This window comes from Condylura cristata, unplaced genomic scaffold, assembly GCF_000260355.1.
Source record: "Condylura cristata isolate star-nosed mole 26May11 unplaced genomic scaffold, ConCri1.0 scaffold00001, whole genome shotgun sequence".
NCBI lineage: Eukaryota > Metazoa > Chordata > Mammalia > Eulipotyphla > Talpidae > Condylura > Condylura cristata.
The window spans coordinates 4506015-4524055 of NW_004567102.1; the positions used below are offsets into that span (position 1 = coordinate 4506015).

General features: G+C 53.2%; 1 protein-coding gene across 2 annotated transcripts; it reads right to left on the bottom strand.

Annotated features, from left to right (window-relative positions):
- Positions 1–1099: 1099 nt before the first annotated feature.
- MTCH1 (mitochondrial carrier 1) lies at positions 1100–18041 on the bottom strand. Of its 2 annotated transcripts, none has more exons than XM_004673433.1 (12): positions 17653–18041; positions 13535–13619; positions 10633–10739; positions 10237–10314; positions 9816–9873; positions 9452–9503; positions 7949–8008; positions 5428–5572; positions 3418–3465; positions 3172–3239; positions 2840–2915; positions 1100–1928 (listed from the first exon to the last, which is right to left on the bottom strand). In XM_004673433.1, the coding sequence occupies exons 1-12, from the start codon at positions 17971–17973 to the stop codon at positions 1857–1859; spliced, it is 1170 nt and encodes a 389-aa protein (XP_004673490.1). In that variant the 5' UTR covers positions 17974–18041; the 3' UTR covers positions 1100–1856. The 2 variants fall into 2 exon arrangements, with proteins under 2 accessions (XP_004673490.1, XP_004673491.1); XM_004673434.2 differs by having other exon boundaries at positions 1104–1928; positions 5479–5572.

Consider the following 18041-nt stretch of genomic DNA (forward strand, 5'->3'; position numbering starts at 1 on the left):
TTGCCATGGCTAGACCCTCACCACAATGCTGAGTAGTAGCAAGAGCAGACATCTTTGCTCTTGTTCATGACCTTAGGAGGAAACATTACTTCTCTCACCATTAACTATAACATAACTGTGGGCTTGTCCGATGCACTTTCAGGTTGAGGGTTGCTTCTGAGTTTGTTAAATGTTTTGTCATGAAAGAATCCTGGATTGTCAAATATTTTTGCTGTTTCCTGAGGGCATTGCATGGTTTTGTTCCTTATTCTGTGGGTTACATTGTATTGATTTCCAGACGCTGACCCAACATAGGCAGGGGTTGGGGTCCCTCCTTCCCTCTGCTCAAGCTGGGTCCTCTGAGGTAGTCAGGTGCCATAGCTTCTGGGCAGAGGAGGAGGCGGTGGGGTGTGTGTGCCCAAACCTATCTTTCCAAGTTTCTGGGTAGGCTGTGTCTGCTTCTGCAAAGCAAGAGCACATATAGCCAGTTCTCCAGAAACCTGTCACCTGAGGGAACCTATCCAAGTTCAGGAGCAAAGACTTTCTTGGATTTTATTTTTGGGAAAACACGAAGGCAGGACATGGAGCCCCACACCAGTCAGGTTGAGCTGTGACAAAAGGGTAGGGAGGGGATGTGTCAGCAGAAGCCCCAGAGGTGAGAGGGCACGTTCAGAGGGTGTGGGCTGGCCCCCTCAGCACCTCAGGCCGGAGGGAAGGGGTCTGCTCTAGCACTACGCTGCGTGGCTCCCAGTGTGCTTACAGGATGTCTGCTCATGCAGTGCTTCGGATGGGCCATTGCTACCCCAGCTGCTGCAACCATCACACCAACCCACTCCCAGTAAAACCTGACAATGTCACCTATAAAAGGTGCCAAGATGATGGGTGATGGGTGTGGTGGAATAATCTCTGAAGCTGCTTTAAAGGGACTGTTCCTCCATGAATATTGCTCTCTGACCTGGCCACTTGTCCTCATTTGATTAAGAAAACTGTCCACGTCCTCACTGAACTCTGCATGGCCTGTCTCCGAGCAGCCAGCCACTCAGTTTCCCGCCCGCTTTTCACACCAACACAAAAGTCCTAACAGGACTCTCAAGATATTTAAAAGAGGCAACTCCCCCACAAGATTCCAAATCACCACCAGTACATTTATTTGAGGGAGAAAGGGTCAGATCATATGGGGAACTTTTCGACTGTGGAGGTCTAAAGATACAGATCCGCCTACTCTGGGCGTTCACAGCTGTGCATGTAACCGGATCCTGCACGCGAGGCGCCACCATGAAACCGACGAGCACTTGACGAAGGGACACATTCTCAGTGGTCATGTGATTTCCCAGTCAGAGGAAGGTGCTGCCTTCACATCAGAAAAGTAGTGTTGAGAAAAACGAAGGCAGGACCTAGCAACAGGCTCCCAGCACAGGCCTGGACGTGGTGGAGGCCCCGCGCAGAGGGTCATGCCCTATGTACAAAGCGGGAGAGCCGTGCTCCCAGCTGAGGTGCAGGGTGAGAGCTGGGGCAGACTCTCAGGGTGGGAGTGGGGGTGGGACCTGGCCCCGAGTCTTTTCCCATCCAGCCTGGGCTTTCCCAGACCACTCTCTGGCCCCCTGTACAAGGCGGCCTCGGCAAACGGGAGGAGGTCTGCCCGATTCCTCTGCCCCGCCCCACTGTCTCAGATCTACAGGTGGCCCGGGCTGCTGGGCACAGTCCCATCCCCACTCAACCCCTGCATCTGGACAGACACATGGCAAGTATGGAAACTGAAGCCCACAGGGCACAGCTAGATGTTGCTGGGTTGGAGTCATCTTGCAGGTGCCCCAAGATGATCAGGCCTCACCCACAGTGGCCAGGCTGAGACGGCATGTGTTTTTAGGTGATTCGGGTTACTCCAGGGCAAAGCGTGATCCTGATGACACCCGGCGGAAAAGCAGGCTGGAGCCACGAAAGAGCTGGCCCTGAATCAGAAGCAACAGCTGGGTCAGTGAAAGGGGAGGCCAGGTTCTTGACTGCCCAGAAGGCCAGCCTAAAGCAAAGCAGGCTCGAGGAGCTCCGAGGCCCCAGGGCTGGAGGGGCTTCGAGGCTGACATTCTTATAAGGCCAGGTCAGAACCTGCACAGGGCTTGAAGTCCAAGGGAATGGCCCCTTCCTGCCACAGGGTATCCACTGGTGAAAGGAGGAAGACCCCTCTGCCACCCCCAGGAGAGAGTCATCACCCTTCTGGCTTTAGGTGCCAAGTGGTCTGAGACTCCTTCAATACCCACAGGAGTGATACATAAAGAACGGCTCGAGTCACTGGGAAGAACCTAGTTAGTCCCTGGTCTCTGCTTCCCTCTCACTGTCCTCAACCCAGAGGCCAGATACTGCCTTATTTCACCGGCAAACTAAGGTCTAGAAAAACAGCAATCTGCCCTGGGCGAGATGTGGGTCCCTGACCTCTGGGTGCAAGAGCAACAGCCAGTAGGAGGGTGTTTTGGCACAGAACCCTCAGTGGGCACCTGAGAGGCCCAAGGTGACCTTCAGGCCCTTATGGGCACTGGGGCAGGAGGGAAGCTCGGCCTGTGATACTGATCCGAGCCCTGTGTGCTCAGCTCATGTTACGGGGTAAAGTCCTCTTGAGCCAGAACCCCCTCCTATTTGTTGAGGAGGCTTTAAGATTCTTGTACAGTTTTTAAGTAAATCCAGATTTAACTAGCTCAAGTCATTTTTAAAGTAAAATCTGGAGACCAAGAGTCTCCATTTTAACTTCCCTATTCCCATTAGATTCCATGACAGCGCCCCATCTTCCTATGTGATGGTGAGTCCTCAGAACCATCCCATCTGATCAGCGTGACACAGGCAAAACCTCCTCCCTCAAGAGCATACTTACCTGCACACTCAGGTACTTCCAGCAGTGGATCCAGGATTTGAACACTGGGGAGTAAGGAGGGAGCCCAGCCTGCAGCCTGCCCAGGAGGGGAGAGCACGTTAGACCCAGAACAGCAGGGGATAGATAATCAAGGGAAAGGATACCCCCAAAAAGGGATGCCTGGGGGCTACCACTACCCATCTCTTCAACCACATATACTTCCCAGCTGAAACCAAGCAACCTGGTGGGCCAAGCCTCCACACAGACTGGAGAGAGTGGACAGAGTACTGGGTGGGCTCAGCTGGGCCTCCCATCAGCCTGGGCAGGGTGCCGAGGAAGAGGTGGACACCTACCCACAGTTGTTCACAGCCATGAGATCACCGACCAGCAGGAAGGGATAGGTCAGCATGCTCACTGCAATCTGAAACCCAAGGAGACCTTGTGTCAGGATTCCATCTACTACCAACCAGCCCCCCACCTGGGCTCCAGGAGCAGGACACATGGTGTCAGCATCCCATGTCAAGGCCTGCCTCCTGCCACCACCAGATTGGGCCTCTGAAGCCCCATGGGGCCCAGAGATGGCATGGGGCTCAACTTACCCCCATCACAAACTTGGTGTAGCTCCGGATGGCCAGGGCCTGGCTGAACTGGAGAGACAGAAAGGAAGACAAAGGTTGGGCACAAGTACTACAGGATGTAGACTTCAGATACAGAAGCCTCTGTCTTGTCCCTCCTGGCCTGCACCCCTTTCCCTCTAGTTCAGCTCCTCACACCACTGCGCACTACCTTCCCCGCCTCCATGGCCTAGTAGTGGGGGATCAAGAGAAGATCTGAAAGGCACAAATGGTATAAACTAGACTGAGAGACAGTGGGAAATGAACCAGTTGGGGTTGGTGGGACGTGAAGGAGGGCTGTGACGTGGGGTCACTGGCCACAGGGCCTGTGTAACCCCACCAGGCTGTATACTCTGAGGACCTGCCCTATGCCTGCCTGGCTCTATGTCCAAGGCTTGGCCATGGACACTCACAAGTACTCACCGAATGAAAACACAGACATGCACCTGAATGACCCAGACAAAGAATCTTGTCCTGAGGCAAAGGCAGGGGAAAACTTAGCTTATGCCTTCCCTACCACACCAAGCTCTCATGCCCTCAGGCCCCAACTCCTGAATTTTTCTTTGCCCAGGAACTAGCCCCCACTGGCAAGGGTGACCACCTGTCCTCAGCCCTCCACGGCATGGCTATCCAACCAGATGGGGGCCCTGGAACCCCAGGTAGAGGTTTGCTCAGACAGACCTCTGCCCGAGTGTTGGTGTCATCTTCAACTTTTAAGTCACACACAGAAAGGTACTAAAAAATAATACCAGTGAAGCTATTGCCTGCTGTTGGGGATGTAAGTGCAATATAAGTTCCCCAACGACCTCATCTAGACTGGAAGAAACCAGAGTGCTGGTTTCTTCCCCAGCCTTGCTGTGTACGTGACAGCTGTGGCTCACCCACCACAGCTGAGGTAGGCAGAGCCACGGGCAGGCGCTACTCTAACTGCAGATAGGAACCAGTCTCTGCCAGGCCACTTGGATCTGTGTGCACTGACTAAGACTCAAATGGGAAGCTAGCTTCCCAGGGAACAGAGGCCCTCATCTGGGGCAGGACATCCCTGCCACACACAGACATGCCCCACCCCCACAGTCACCACCCCGAGTCACCGGACAGAGACACACATAGACTAAGGACAAGCCCCTCCCCCAACAAGGTGATGCCGTTAGCCAAGTCCCAGTCCCTCACTTATCCTCTTGGGATAGACAGTCACCACTGTCGGAATATCAGACTACTAGGACTCCCCAGCCCATCGCTATTCCCCAACTCTTCTCTTGGTTCAGGAAGAACCAGATGAACCCATTAGGACCCCTGATATCTTTCCTTAACAAGTGCCTCTTAGAAGAACCAAGGCTTTTCCATCTCTGAGAGGCCTATATATACCACACTGTGTAGGCCACAGCTAGCAAAACTGTGGTGGTGTCACAATGGAGCATTTCCTGGCAGATGTCACAAACTCTCCAGGTGGGAACCAGCCTCAGGCTAGCACAGGGAAAGACCTAATCCCAGCCATGTTGCTCTCCAGGAGAGTAACTCCAGGGAGCTCCTCAATCTGTCAGTGGGACATTATACCTGCCCTGCTCCCTTCTTGACTGGGGTCTCCTCTGGATCCAATGTCAATGCTCACTAAAGTTTTGAAGTAAAAAACATTAGCAAAAAATCAAAGGGTTATTATTAGCTGGGCTACCCCAGCTAACAGGGAGGCTTTCTAACCCCTACTTGAGTCACTCTCAACCAGCCTCAGAGCTTTATATCTAAAGCGGCCCAGGGGTGGCATTCCATAAACCCCTCCAGTTCTGGCTCCCAGTCTGGAATCTTGGTCTCCTGAGGCCACCCTCCCTGGAGGCAAAGCTGACCCTGGGCCAAGCAGAGGCTCCTCTTCTCCGACCCCTCCTCAGAGACCCCCTCTAAACCCTCTGGGCCTGACGCTTAGCATCCCAAGTCCTCGAGTCTGCCCCAGCCCTGGGCATCAGCAGTACATGGAAAGATGGACAAGTCCTTGTTCCAACCAACCTGGGAACCTGGATTCTGGTCGTTTCCCAGCCCCCCTGGGGTGTCACTCACGCTGTCATCCACCAGGTAGGCATTGATGAAGTGGGCCAGCAGGTTACAGCCCCACAAGAAAACCACATCTCCCAGGAGGTGAGGGATTAAGCCGCTAAAAAACAAGGCGAGCAAAGATGAGCAGGGGAGGCGGGCACCATTTCCTGGGGTTCCACACCCAGGAAGCAGGCAGGGACATTCCCAGCTCAAAACTTCAGCATATCTGAAGGCACTACAGTAAGAGGAAGCCAGCAGAGAAGACGCGGGCACAAGCTGCCCACCCTGGGTGGGCCGTGCTGCTTTCTCCACAGGGGTGTTACGTGCCACTGCTGACGCCACAGGATGAGTTCTGATCTCACAAGTGATTTCAAATCAGAAAGCCAGGCATCAAGATGTGAATGTTGCTACCTCTGGGATTTTCAAATGCAGATCATTACATGGTAGTCTTTTTCTCCTAGACTCTTAAACAGTCATAAAACACTGTGCTCAATGAAAAATGTCTTTGCTCTCTGTCTTCAGTCCTGGAATGCTCCCGTGATGACATCCCAGGCAAACTTCTGCAAGGAGGGCTGACTTTGAAAGCAACGATGCCTTTGGAATGAACAGCCCTACACACTACCTGGAGGGTTACCGAAGATAGTGCGGAGACCAGGGGCCAGATGGAGATGAGTGAGTGTTTATTTGCCTGTCTGGAGACGGAGTAACTTGGGAGAAGTTGGCTATGTCTTGAGAGAAGAAACAGAATTACGATTTTTGAATTTAAAAAACTACTGCAAAACATTTCCCATGTTCAAATGGAGACAGGAAACACATCCACGTTAGGAGAGCTGTTACAGAGCCAGCTTCCACGTGTGCAGAAGTCCATCCTGTTGCCTCCATCTGTGCTCACTCACTTTCACACCCCGCCTGCCTTGGTGCTTTCTGCATATCCTAGCACATGCACTGCCCGTTCCAAAAACGCATAAGGGAAAAAATGCCCAGGCAAGCATCTACAGCACAGAACTAGGCCGTGAGTGTGAAAACGCCAGGGGGTGGTGATGTGTAGAGTTTCAAGATTTGAGCTACCATTCACATGGACAAATATTTACGCATAGGTATTTGTGGAAGTGTGTGCACACATGCCCACATATGTGCATGTATGTGAGCATACAAATCAGGGTTTGTCAGCCTTGGCACTGTTGACATTTAGGACCTGATCATTCTTTGTCACGAATTATCCCTGGCCACTACTTGTCAGATGCCAGTTGTGACAACCAAAAGATATCCCCAGGTATTGCCAATGATCCCTGGGAGCAAATCCACCTCCTGGTGAGAAGCGTATACATACACAAGAACACATACGCCTCGTGTAGTTGTTTCTTGGTTAAATGAGGGAGTATGACCCTCCCTGGTGGCACAGCTGGTTAAAGCACAGCACTAAGAAGCTAAAGCCACTTCAGCATGAGTTTGATACACGCCAGCCCTGGAGGTGACCCACAAGGCGCTGCAGACCTCTCCTGACCCGCCCACTGCTCCCCTCAGCAGTGTACTTTGTCCATATGCCTGTTCTGTTCCCCACTCTGTCTCTGGTGAATCCTCTCACCGCGCCTGCACCTCTGGCCTGTACCCCAGTTCTGTACAAATAAATAAATAAATGTTTAAAAAAAAAAAAAAAAGAGGGAGTATAAGGAACACCTGGCTGACTACACCACCACAATGTGCGTTCACACTGAACCCCTGTCTGCTGGTACAGTACACATACAATGTCACTGCTTAGACCTTAAAAAGTCAAAACAAAAAACACACTTGTCAAGCTCCATGTTTGGGTTCCCTTTGAGGTTTCTTCTTCTGGACAGTCTTTTTTGGTAGGCATTTCCTTTAGTGGTGAGATGAGGTGGATGTGAGACATCAAGGAGGGCAGGGGTCTGTGGCTCTGAGGAGACCGGGTGCCCTGCCTAACGTTTTCTTTCCAGAAATACAGGACAGTAGCATCACTTTTCTGACTCAAGGAATCAGAAATCTGGAGTGTTGTATGTGAAATATCCTAAATGCTAAACGTGAGGAACTGATTTGTCAGAAATACCATGTCAAACAGAATCTTTCAGCTGGAGTCAGCCTGTGAATCCAGTGCTCAGCCCTCAGTGCAAACCAGACTCAGCCACTTTTCAGCAAGGATAATGGAGCATCCTGGCTCATGAAGACCAGCCCCACACCCACCCCAGCCCTAGAGCAGGTGTACAGAGACGTGGGGGGGAGGTTGACCAGCATCTGGTCTATCTACCCAGAGTGCTGGACAAGTGGTACCATTTCTGTGTGAGCCGTGATCTGCAAAGGGCTGGGCAGCTTTGATCCGCAGGATGGGCAGCTCGCGCATGCTACACGGCTGAGGGGCTGCTACTCAGGCCAGGCAGGGCCCTGAGGTTAGTGTGAGGCCAGCAGCCTGAGAGGTGGAGAATGCACTGTTAGTAGAGTCAGGCCCAGCAGCTGCGGTGGGGTATATAAACTCACGTACACAAAGAATCCCAGCAGTCCCTCTTCTTTAAATATCTTCCCGATGGAACTCAGCACACCACTGTGAGGGAGACAAGTCAGGACAGGAGGTCACCTTGGAGAAGCCCAGCCCTTGGTTAAGAGAGCCCACCACCTCTGCCCAGAGCTTCCCAGTTCTGGCTGGGATGGAGAAGGAACTTTCTGTTGCCAGGCAGACCCCAAATGGAAATTAGAAAGCTCTTGTTTGTGGGTAAAGGGCTGTTCACCCAGTGCATGGAAATAGGAAAACCCAACCCCCATAGAGGTAGAAGCCACGACTGTCATTGTCTGTGGTATCTGGAATGGAGGAATGGACCTTCTGCAGCCTGGTTATGGCAGAGGTGATAGGCCCTTCTCTGGCCTGTTCCTAGGGTTTCTCTCTGGCCCAAACACCCCTTGGCTGAGAACCCTTCATGTCCCACTGCATGAGCGCAGGAAGGGTGGTGAATGGCCCAGAGAGCAGAAAGGGACTCTGCAGCAGGCAGCTTGGAATTAGACTGCCCAGATGCAGCCTATGACATGCCCATCTTGCCGTGTCCTCAGTAGGGAGCCTGAGAACTAACACCTGGCCTCCACAGCTGCTTCAAGGCCAGTGTCTTAGGTGTGAAGTGCAGATGGTGCTTAAAAGCACCCTCTAGAGCTGTGTACGCAATGCCAGTGGCCTATCCTGCAAGGAGGCCCTGCCAGGCTTGGGTGGCAGGGGCAGCTTAGGAGGTGAAAGACAGTGGGAGCCAAAATCCTGGTGAGTGTTGGTGCTGGGGCACCCTGCCCTGTCAGCCCCCCACCCTAATCAGCAAAGTTTCATCCCCAGGGGTTCTGGGCCAGATCACCCCCAACTGGTTCCATCCAGCAACTTCACATTTCAGTCTGGGGGAACAGGCTGATTTCCCACTATGGGAACCGAGCTTCCTGGGGCAGTAGCCACGCAGGAAACAAGAACTGGACCTAAGAAACAAGAATGATGGAGAGGATGGGTAACAGAGACATGGCCTCCTGCCACAGGCCTCCAGGAGCCACCTCCTGTTCTGTACTGGGCCTCAGATGAGGGAGGGCACGAGTGTGTCAACCCCATTCACAGCTCCCATTTGAGGCTGGCACAGCAGCCGCTGGGAAATATTTGGTAAACAACTGAACGCACAAGTCCCAGCCTCTTAGGGGGTGAAGCAAGCTAAAGCAGAAGAGACTGTTAGTTCATAACCTGGGGGTCCAGGACGGAAGCCCTATCTCAGTCCTAAACAGAATCACCCCTGAGATGCAAATTCCTAACTGGAGCAGACTCTCACTCACTCACTCCTTCCCAGGGCATCTGGGCCCACCAGGGCAGTTCTGGACGTGAAGGGAAGAGCAAACTCCCTGGAACGCAGACTATGGAAGCCACTACCATATTCAGCATAAGTTCGCTCATTAGAACGTGGCAGATAAGGGACAATATCAGACACCGCATGGTGTCAGGCCCCTCCGACCAGTCCAGAAAAGAACTACCCACCTGTACTTGGCCTCCCGTCCCACAAATTGGACCATGCAGCGCATTGAGATGACTGAGGAAAAAAAACACACAAGTGACATGTGCGCCAAATCCACAATACCCCAGACAGGGGTTGTCTCATGCAAAAGAGGGAAGAGAGACCCTAGGGCTCCCTGTCACAACCCATGATGGCAGCCTCCCATTTTTCCTGTCTGGGAAAACCCCAGCTCCCTCTGGACAGGACCCCTATCCAACCTTTCCAGCAGGGGTCTAAAGGAACACCCCCAAAGGAACACTGCCACTTCTCAGTGAGTGTACCACTGCCCCTCTGCAGTGCACGAGGGGTCACCCCATGGCTGAGATGCACTCTCCAGTGGGCGCTCACCATGCAGGGGGTGGGCCAGCATGCGGGACACGCACTGCATCATCATCTCGTAGGAGGTCTGGAAGAGAGCAGAGGGAGAGGACTCTGACTGGCCTGTCCCCGGAGCTGGCACTCATGGGGAACTAGTCTCTTGTGGGGTTAAAACCCGGCCCCGCAGCCCCCACATGGATCAGTCTATCTAGAATGGCCCACTGTTACCTGCCCACTCCCCTCCCCTCCACCCGGGCCACAGCCGGTTCCCTCCAGGACAGGCCCCAGGGCAGCGGAAAGGTTTTTCAGGACTGCCTGCTGTACCCACGCTCCCGTGTACCCCATCATGCTCACATGAGGCCCCAATTCTCTGCAATAACACAGCCAGCTCAGGGTGAGGAACAATCAGCTACCCTCTGAGGGCCTCTCCCCTTCTACTTCCAGAACCCACCTCCTTCACCACTTTCTTCAGAGAAGTCTTCATATCATCCTTGTTGGAAACCTGCTCAATCTCATCTGGAGGGAAAACCTGAGACACAAAAGACAAAGCCTGGAACAGCGATGCCTCCTCAATGGAACTCTTAATGGATGGAGGTGGCAGGAACAGACGGGCCCCTACAAATTTCTCTGCAGCATGCATTAGCCATGCCAGCCTCAGGCCAGCCCCAGGGCTGGAGCAGGGGAGGAGAGCCTACTCAGCGCCACAGCTGTGGGAGCTGCACCCACTCAAGCAAGGAGCCTCAGGGCGAGACCGTCGCCATCTGGAGGCTGGCTGTGGCGCTGGGGTGGGTGGCTTCTGGGGGTGGAAGGGGGCTCTGGGAACCCAAGCTCTTCACGTCACGCTCACCTTCTTCATGCTGCCCCGGGTCACCGTGGAGAGGGCGTTGGACATCAGTCGGGGGCTCAGGCCTCGGAAGAGCCCTATCTTTCCGTCCACTTGCACGATGTACTTGGCTACGAGAAAGCAGAGGTGGCTGCGTGACTCCGGGTCTAGATGCTCCCACGCCTGCTCCTCAGCACAGGCCCAGGACCCCAGCCCAGGACCCCAGCCCAGGACCCCAGCCCAGGACCCCAGCCCACAGGTCTTCTGAGGGTTTTTAGAGAACACCTCGGCAACAGACATTGGACAAACAGGTTTAGACTGTTTCTTTTTTTAGCTTTGAAACTACCTGGCAATTCAGCAACTTAAGTGCAGCAACAAAGAAACCAATTCAGTTGCTTAGGGAAAATATTTCTGGGGGGTGGGGGGGGAACAACAGGACAAAAGCACCCATGGGCAAAGGTGAAGTTTGCTATGAAGGGAGGAAAAAGGAAGGGGGGCCCCAGAACAGAGGCTCAGTGTCCCCTGGGCAGGCTAAACAGGAGACGGTCCTCACCCTGTTTCTGTGCAGCACCCTGGACACCCTACCACCTGGTGGATTTATGTATCACTGGGGGCCAGGGAGGGGCATGTCAGCAGAGAAGGATGGAAAACAGAAGCACCCAAGAACTAGTCCGTAGGATAAACTTAAGCAGCCGGGAGAATGGGTCCTGCCTGCATGAGTCAGTGCTTATCCAGCACGTTCCTAAAAGGACACTGTTCTTAACATTCCCTTGTTTTATTTACTGTCAGCTTTCTACCCATGCTCAAGAAGGCCAGTTTTTATAAACCTGAATACTTGGAAGCTAGCAGGGCATTTTCTGGATGTGCTCCCCCCCTTTCAGACCCATAGAACGTGCCCTCTAGCACTGCACAGTGGCAGCAATGAGCAAACATGCCTTTTTCCCAACGAGCAAACATGTTCCATGTTTGCTAGCCACAGTTCCACGTCACGGCCAGCATGGGCTTTCATGGACCTGAGGGCACCTGTTACCCATATATCTGCTTTCTGAGGTGGGTGTGGCTGAGGAGGAGAGGGGGTGCAGTCCACCTGGCTGGGGGCCCTGCTTCAGCTGAGCAAGCAGAAGGAAGGCTGGGGGAGGGGAGCCGAAGCCAGCAGAGAGAGAGCCCAGCTGGGTAAAGCCTGAGTGATCAGAGTGAGCCATTTTATCTGATATGCCCATCAGTAAAAAGGTGCAAGGACCCCCATTTCCCCACCTCAGAGAATCACGAACAAGTGAGAGCCAAGGAGGGTATGACAGAGGCTCCGCGAGCCCAGACGCCCCGTGGCTGGCCAGGGACTCGTTACTCCATGGTATTCCTGCAGTGCCTGGAAAACGCTCCAGGAAGTTCTTTCCATTACACCAAGAATGTACAACAGCTGTGGTGCTCTCTGCCATGACCCGGAGTAGCAGACGCCGCCCAGACAGTATTTAGAAAGCCAGAGAGCCGAGTCTCCTCCCCAACTGAGAGGAGGTATCAAGCCCGGAAGGGCCCCTCAAGAATCTAGACTGAAACACTCACATAAGGGGAGCAAGTACCTCATCACTGCAAGAAGTGGGAAGAGGAGGTCAAGACCCCTCCTTAGATGCTTTCGGGAATGACTGTGTGAGGGGACTCGCGGCCTGGGCCCTAGCCTGGAGCCCTCAGATGGCTGCAGCACTGGTAGCCTATTCCGAGAACCCACACGGAGGAGCCAGCAGCTACCCCCAAGGCTCTCCACACTCTAGTGCTGACCTTGCCCACTGGCCTCACTGCGTGAGTGGAGGAGCCTGCCAAATTCTGTGACTTCCCCCTCCCCTACACTGAAAATTTTAAGTGAAAACAAATATGAACACACCTCCCCACAAAACAACATTTCTGTGTGGCCCTGGGCTGTACTTGGCAACTCCACGCTGGGGAAAGTAGAAGAGAAATAGGATATCAGATACTGCCCACAGTGTGTGAAATGAAAAACAGGTGAGGCAAAGCTGCAAGTTATTCAGCAGAAAGATTTTCAGAGCACGCTCTGGACTCACTAGCGAGGTAAGAAAGCAAGGTGGAGGAAGCGTGACGGAAGAAGCCTGGCTGTGAACACAGACAGCAGGGCACAAATAAAGAAGATCCCATGACCCCCTAGGGGACTGCTAGCAGGACAGTGATATGGATCTGAAAAGGTCAGGTCAGCTGTCACCTAGGGGGCAGGGACAGCAGGAGAGGCAGCAAGGCAGCCCCACTGGCATCAGACAAGCTTCGCTGTGGTGGCCTTCTGGGTGGAGTGACCTCTCCGAGGGCAGACCCAGAGGGCGTGAGAGGCTTGCAGGAAGGGCCCAGGCTCAGACAAGCAGCCTACTACACTATCAGTTGGGTGCGACAATGTGATTAGGCATTTGAGGCCGGAGCAGCTGGTCTGGGCAGATCAGAGGTGAAGCCGCCACTCACCACGCCCTGTTCCAGACCCAGAGTGCCAGAGTACCAGAGTGCGTAGGCACCACTTTGGGAAAAGAAGCCAGGAGGCCCCAACAGGCCACCAGTAGAGTAACAGGAAAGCCAAAACGCTGGAGATAGGGTGAGACTGCTTAGAAGGCAAAAGGAATACCCTCCCACCTAGCTTCTAGGTGCAAGTGGAGAAGACGGCCACCAAGGTCCTAGACTGGCCTGCCTCTCAGGTACCTGCCATCTGGGTGTCGCCGCTGGCAGCTGTGGGCAAAGGAGCTGGGCCAGAGCTTATTCACCTGCTCAGACTCCACACCCTGCCACCTCCAGCTACACTCGTCAACCCTTTCATCTGTGCCAGCTCCAACTGGGTGCCATGCCGCCCAGTGTGTTTCATGGAGCCAGGTCAGCCTGCTGCCCGTTTGACACTACTTTGCTGCCGGTGTGGGCTTTCCTGCCTGGGAAGCACACTCACCGTAGGTGAAGAAGCTCGGCAGATACAGGACCTTCCTCCCCAGCACATTGGTCCCAATGGTGGGGGGCATCGGCTCATGGCCCACCTTCAGAATCAAATACAAAAGGAAGGTCAGATTCTACTGCACTGAATCTCATCCTCCCAGGCCCCTAACTCTTCTCCCACAAATTGTTTAACGCTGGTTTTGATTGTGTTTTCCCCACCAAAACACCTGAGAAATGTCACTGGTGTTTTTAACCACCCGTATTGTGAAATCTCCCATGGAATGTCACTACCCCAATATTCTTGCCTCATCCCCAGCCCCCAACATTCTTCTCTTCAAATCCCAGGTGTTTCGAGGACAGAACTCCCCATTTTTATGTACTTCACAACACACTCTCATCTCAGAATAAATCTCATTTAATTCTCACCCCTGTCCAGGTTAAAAACTTTAATCCAGTCTCAATTCCAAATGGAACACCAAAACATACCACCCAAATCTCAGCCCCAAATCTCAAGACCACGCAGCTTCAAGTCACTGCCTCCACAGTTCTCCCCACATTCAAGTGCATGCTGTTCACACCAACAATTAAGCCTGCTCACTCTCAGGCAAGGGAGAATGTTATCCTAATACCAAACATCCCCTCGGATGTGTTCTAATATCAATCGCACCCCAATCCTGAGGGAGAATAAGTCCCTCCTTTCTGAGGCTGTCATAATTCTTGCTATAGGGATGCTGGTAGTTAATTACGGTATCTGTTGAACTTGCAAGTGAGTGAAGGACCAACCCACTATACCCACTGTGAGGAGGTGGGGTCTCTCCTGAAGGGTGAGGCCAGCTATTGCACTAGCAATCAGCAGGCAGCAGGCAAGGTTTCCAGGAGAGCCAGCAGGGAGGTGGGGAGAGAGAAGGTCCCTTCCCTGGCAGGGGGCCAGGACACAGCCCTACCCCTCAAAGCCACACCATGGACTACAGCACAGACTTCTTGGCTGCGGAAGCAGGAAGAAAAGGCAGGGTCAGAAAGTGCTGCCTTATAAACCAGACTGGGCATGCTGCTAACATTTTCCTGTCCTAATTTTCTTTATCCTTCATTTTAATCAAACATTTTTGAAAGTTCAGGTTCCTCCCGTATAAACCTGATTATGAGCTACAAGACAGTCTATGGATTGTAAATAAAGCCCCCTCCAGGATGGGGCATATTAAAAAAAAATTAACCAAGGGGAGTTGGAGGAAAACAATGGCCAAATGAGCCAAGCAGTTAAGATTTCTTCCCCTTCTAGAACTTTCCCCTTCAGGGTTAAAAGATTGAAGGCTTTAAGTTACAATTTGTTTTGATTTTGTTCTCATACAGGTTGTATTCCCATATATTCTCAATCAGTATAATCTCAACTCCAAATCTGAGGTGCTCTTTTTGCTGTCCTTTTTTTTTTCTTAAACATTTTAAAAGGACAGGTTTATTAGGAAAAGGAGAAAGAAAAAAGAGACACCTGCCTAGTCATAGATAGGTGACAGCAGCTGCTACTGCTTTGCAAAATTTGTGAAAAGAAATGCCTACATGGTCATAGGCAAGCAGGAGAGTGACTCTTTTTGCTGACTTGCCTGGGTTGGTGACAAATTTAGGAATCCCATCTATTTCAATTTCATGCTGAATCCTGTCATGTCCCTATACTTCCTATCTCTGTAGCACCCAAATCTATTGAGTCTATTTTCCTAACTTCACAATAAGCACACTGGCTGTATCTCACCCCTATCTTCCTGGCCCTCAAGTTTTTATTTACTTGTGTCACACTCAACTCATCCCCCAATCTATCAACCAATCCTAAACACAGTCAAAGCTGCAGTTTTTTATTAGATAGTGGCAAAGTTGGCACATCGCCTTCAAATCTCCAACTCCTGAAACATAACCCCCCTGAGCCCAGCTCTGAGTCACTGCATTCTTACCCACTTAATCTAGACTACTGCCAAATCTGGCACTCCAGTCTTGCCACACAACCCCTCCCAGCTGGGATCTGCTTAGTTTGCAAAATATTACTCTGAGCCCCATTATGTGATTTCACCCTGATATTTATTACATTCATATATACAGTATCAACTAGGTTCAAATAGGAGAGGCTGCCTATTACCCCACCAGGTTCACCCATCCCTACTTACCCACGAATCAGGTCCTCACCCTTGAGCCTCCTTCATCCCCAATTCTCTCTCATTCCTCAATTCCCTTTCCAAATCACCTTGATTTCAATTTTCTTCTCAAACTCATAAATCAAATCTCTCATGATCCAAATAATGAAGCCACTTTCCACTTCCTTTACATGAAGCCTCCTGCACTCCAATATCCTCCACTACAGAGATCTCCCTAGCCGCCACTAGTCTGAAGTCCCAGCCTTCACCCACCTCACTCTGCCAGCTGAAAATCTCAGCTCCCCCTATGCTTACTTCTCATCCCAGGGCCTACCAGTTCCAAAGCCCGATTTATCTCCTAAACCTGTCATCTCTATTGTTGTAAGTACAATTCTAGTTCTAGAAGTAAAGCAGCCCTCACTTCCAAATCAAAGCCAAATGCCACTCTTGACTTTCTCCCTTAGCTACTTTCAAATCTGTCACAGTTATTCTAGTTAGGCACCCTAATATCCATCCCTGACTGAATTTTCTCATTCTCTGTCATATCCCTGACCAGACCCCAAAATCTACTGGCCTCATTTCTCAAATCCTAGATTTCAGTTACTCCCATTCTCAATTTCCTCTCATGCCAACTTCATCTGGCATCAAGCCATTTTAATCTGACCCAGCTCCAGGTCAACTCAAATCAAGTCTTAAATCTCCCCCGTGTCTCCACCTCGACTTTTACCCTCTATTCCCCTTCGCTTCTTAACTGGAAAATTCTAGGCTGAATTTTCATCAGTCAGTCCAGGCCTGAACCATCCTAGCTTAACTATGCCCATTTCAGTCACGCCCACCTAATTCCGCTACTCCCTCAGCCCCGCCCCCTTCCAGCTCGCTCGGTCCCTCGGGGGAGCAGCCTACCAAATATGTCAAATGCCCCGGCATTCCTCGATTCCAGACACCCCTACCGCGGTCTAGGTTTGTACCTATCCTGCCACTTTAGACCCCAAGTGCCTCTTCTGCCTAGTTGATTCACTGTTCCCATAAACCTTTCAGTCCAACCCCCCCTCCACCCCATACATTAACTGCGATTACCAGCCTTCCCATCCTCCCCGCCTCGACCCCGGCCCCCGTTTTCTCCCGCAAGTGCGTCATCCCTTTCCCCCTAAAAGCCTCCTCCTCGCTCCCTTCTCCACACAAACCTCCACCACTCCCCTTCCCCCACTGCGTCGCCCTATCCGTTCTCCTCCCCCCAAAACACGTCATCTCATCCCCTCCTCCCACCAAACCCGTCGCCATCAAATCCAGAGCCCCTCGCCCATAAACCGAAAACTCTTTCTTGCTCTCGGCCCCTGCTAACAAACCCCCCCCCCCCCACCAGCAGCCCCGAAGCAAGCCCTGCTTCCCGGAGGCTCGCTGCCCTTTCTTCACGCCTAGATTTCTGGCTCTGGCCCCGGCCCTTTGTCTCACCCCGCCCCATCCCTCGGCGCTTTAAATCCACCTCAATCAGATCCAGAGCTCACACTCCTCTCTACCCAGAAGGTCTGCTCCCCGTCTTCCAAATACTTTGCCTAGGCCCCAATCCTCCTCCCCAGCCGTTCGCCAGAACTACTCGTCCCTCCCCCCCCCCGTTCGGTTGCTTCTTCCCTCACTCCAAAATACAGCCCCTTTCCCCCCACTCCAAGGCGGCCACCTCCAATCCTCCATCTCCAAACCCATCTCTCCATCCCATTGCCCCTCGCCTGCACCCCCCAAATCCCTTGTTCCTCCCACTCTCTCCCGATTCCATCGCTCCGACTCCCTCGTCCCCTCCGAACCCCTAACCCCGCGCCACCTGCACCCCACGCCCCCCCCCCCCGCTTCCCTCCCCTTCCACCCCTTCGCCCCCACAGATCCGTCGTCCCCGCCCCTGTCCCCGAAGCCGTGGCCACCGACCTCGCCGCCACTATCCACTCCCCCGCTCCCGTCCTCCTCCAGATCTCGGCCTGTCACCTTCACGTCAGCTCCCACCTCCTTACGGCGACCTTGGATCCCCCACCTGGATGAGCAGCTTCACGTAGAGCAGGGGGTGACTGAGCGCGGTCACGCCCGCGCCCAGCGCCACGAAGAGGGCCTCGGTGGTCGGGGCGTTGTCCCCGGAGCCCAGTCCCCCCGACCCTCCGTCCATCCTGCGGGCTGAGGGCTGCGCTGCAGGCCGAGGGTGGCGAGGATGTGCGCGGTGCGCGGGCGGCGGGTCGCGAGCCCGGGCCTCCACTCCCGCCGCCGCTCCGCCGCGAGCTCCAGCTCCAGCTCCAGCTCCCGCCATCCCCGCGGCACCGCCGCGAGCCCAGGGCGCCACTTCCGGGTCCGAAGCCCCCATGGCGGCGGGCGGCGAGGTCACTCCCCGTCACGTGACGGGAGTGCGCCCCGCCCCCCGCTGCCGTCCGG

Bases quoted from the DNA above. Each gene is read 5' to 3' on its own strand.
- MTCH1 (XM_004673433.1), bottom strand. From the start codon at position 17,973: ATGGGGGCTTCGGACCCGGAAGTGGCGCCCTGGGCTCGCGGCGGTGCC. The intron at 10,740-13,534 runs GTGAGTGTGCTT...GCTTTCTCGTAG, and splicing joins GCCGAGCTTCTTCACCTACG to CCAAGTACATCGTGCAAGTG. The intron at 8,009-9,451 runs GTGGGTAGTTCT...TCTCCCTCACAG, and splicing joins GGACGGGAGGCCAAGTACAG to TGGTGTGCTGAGTTCCATCG.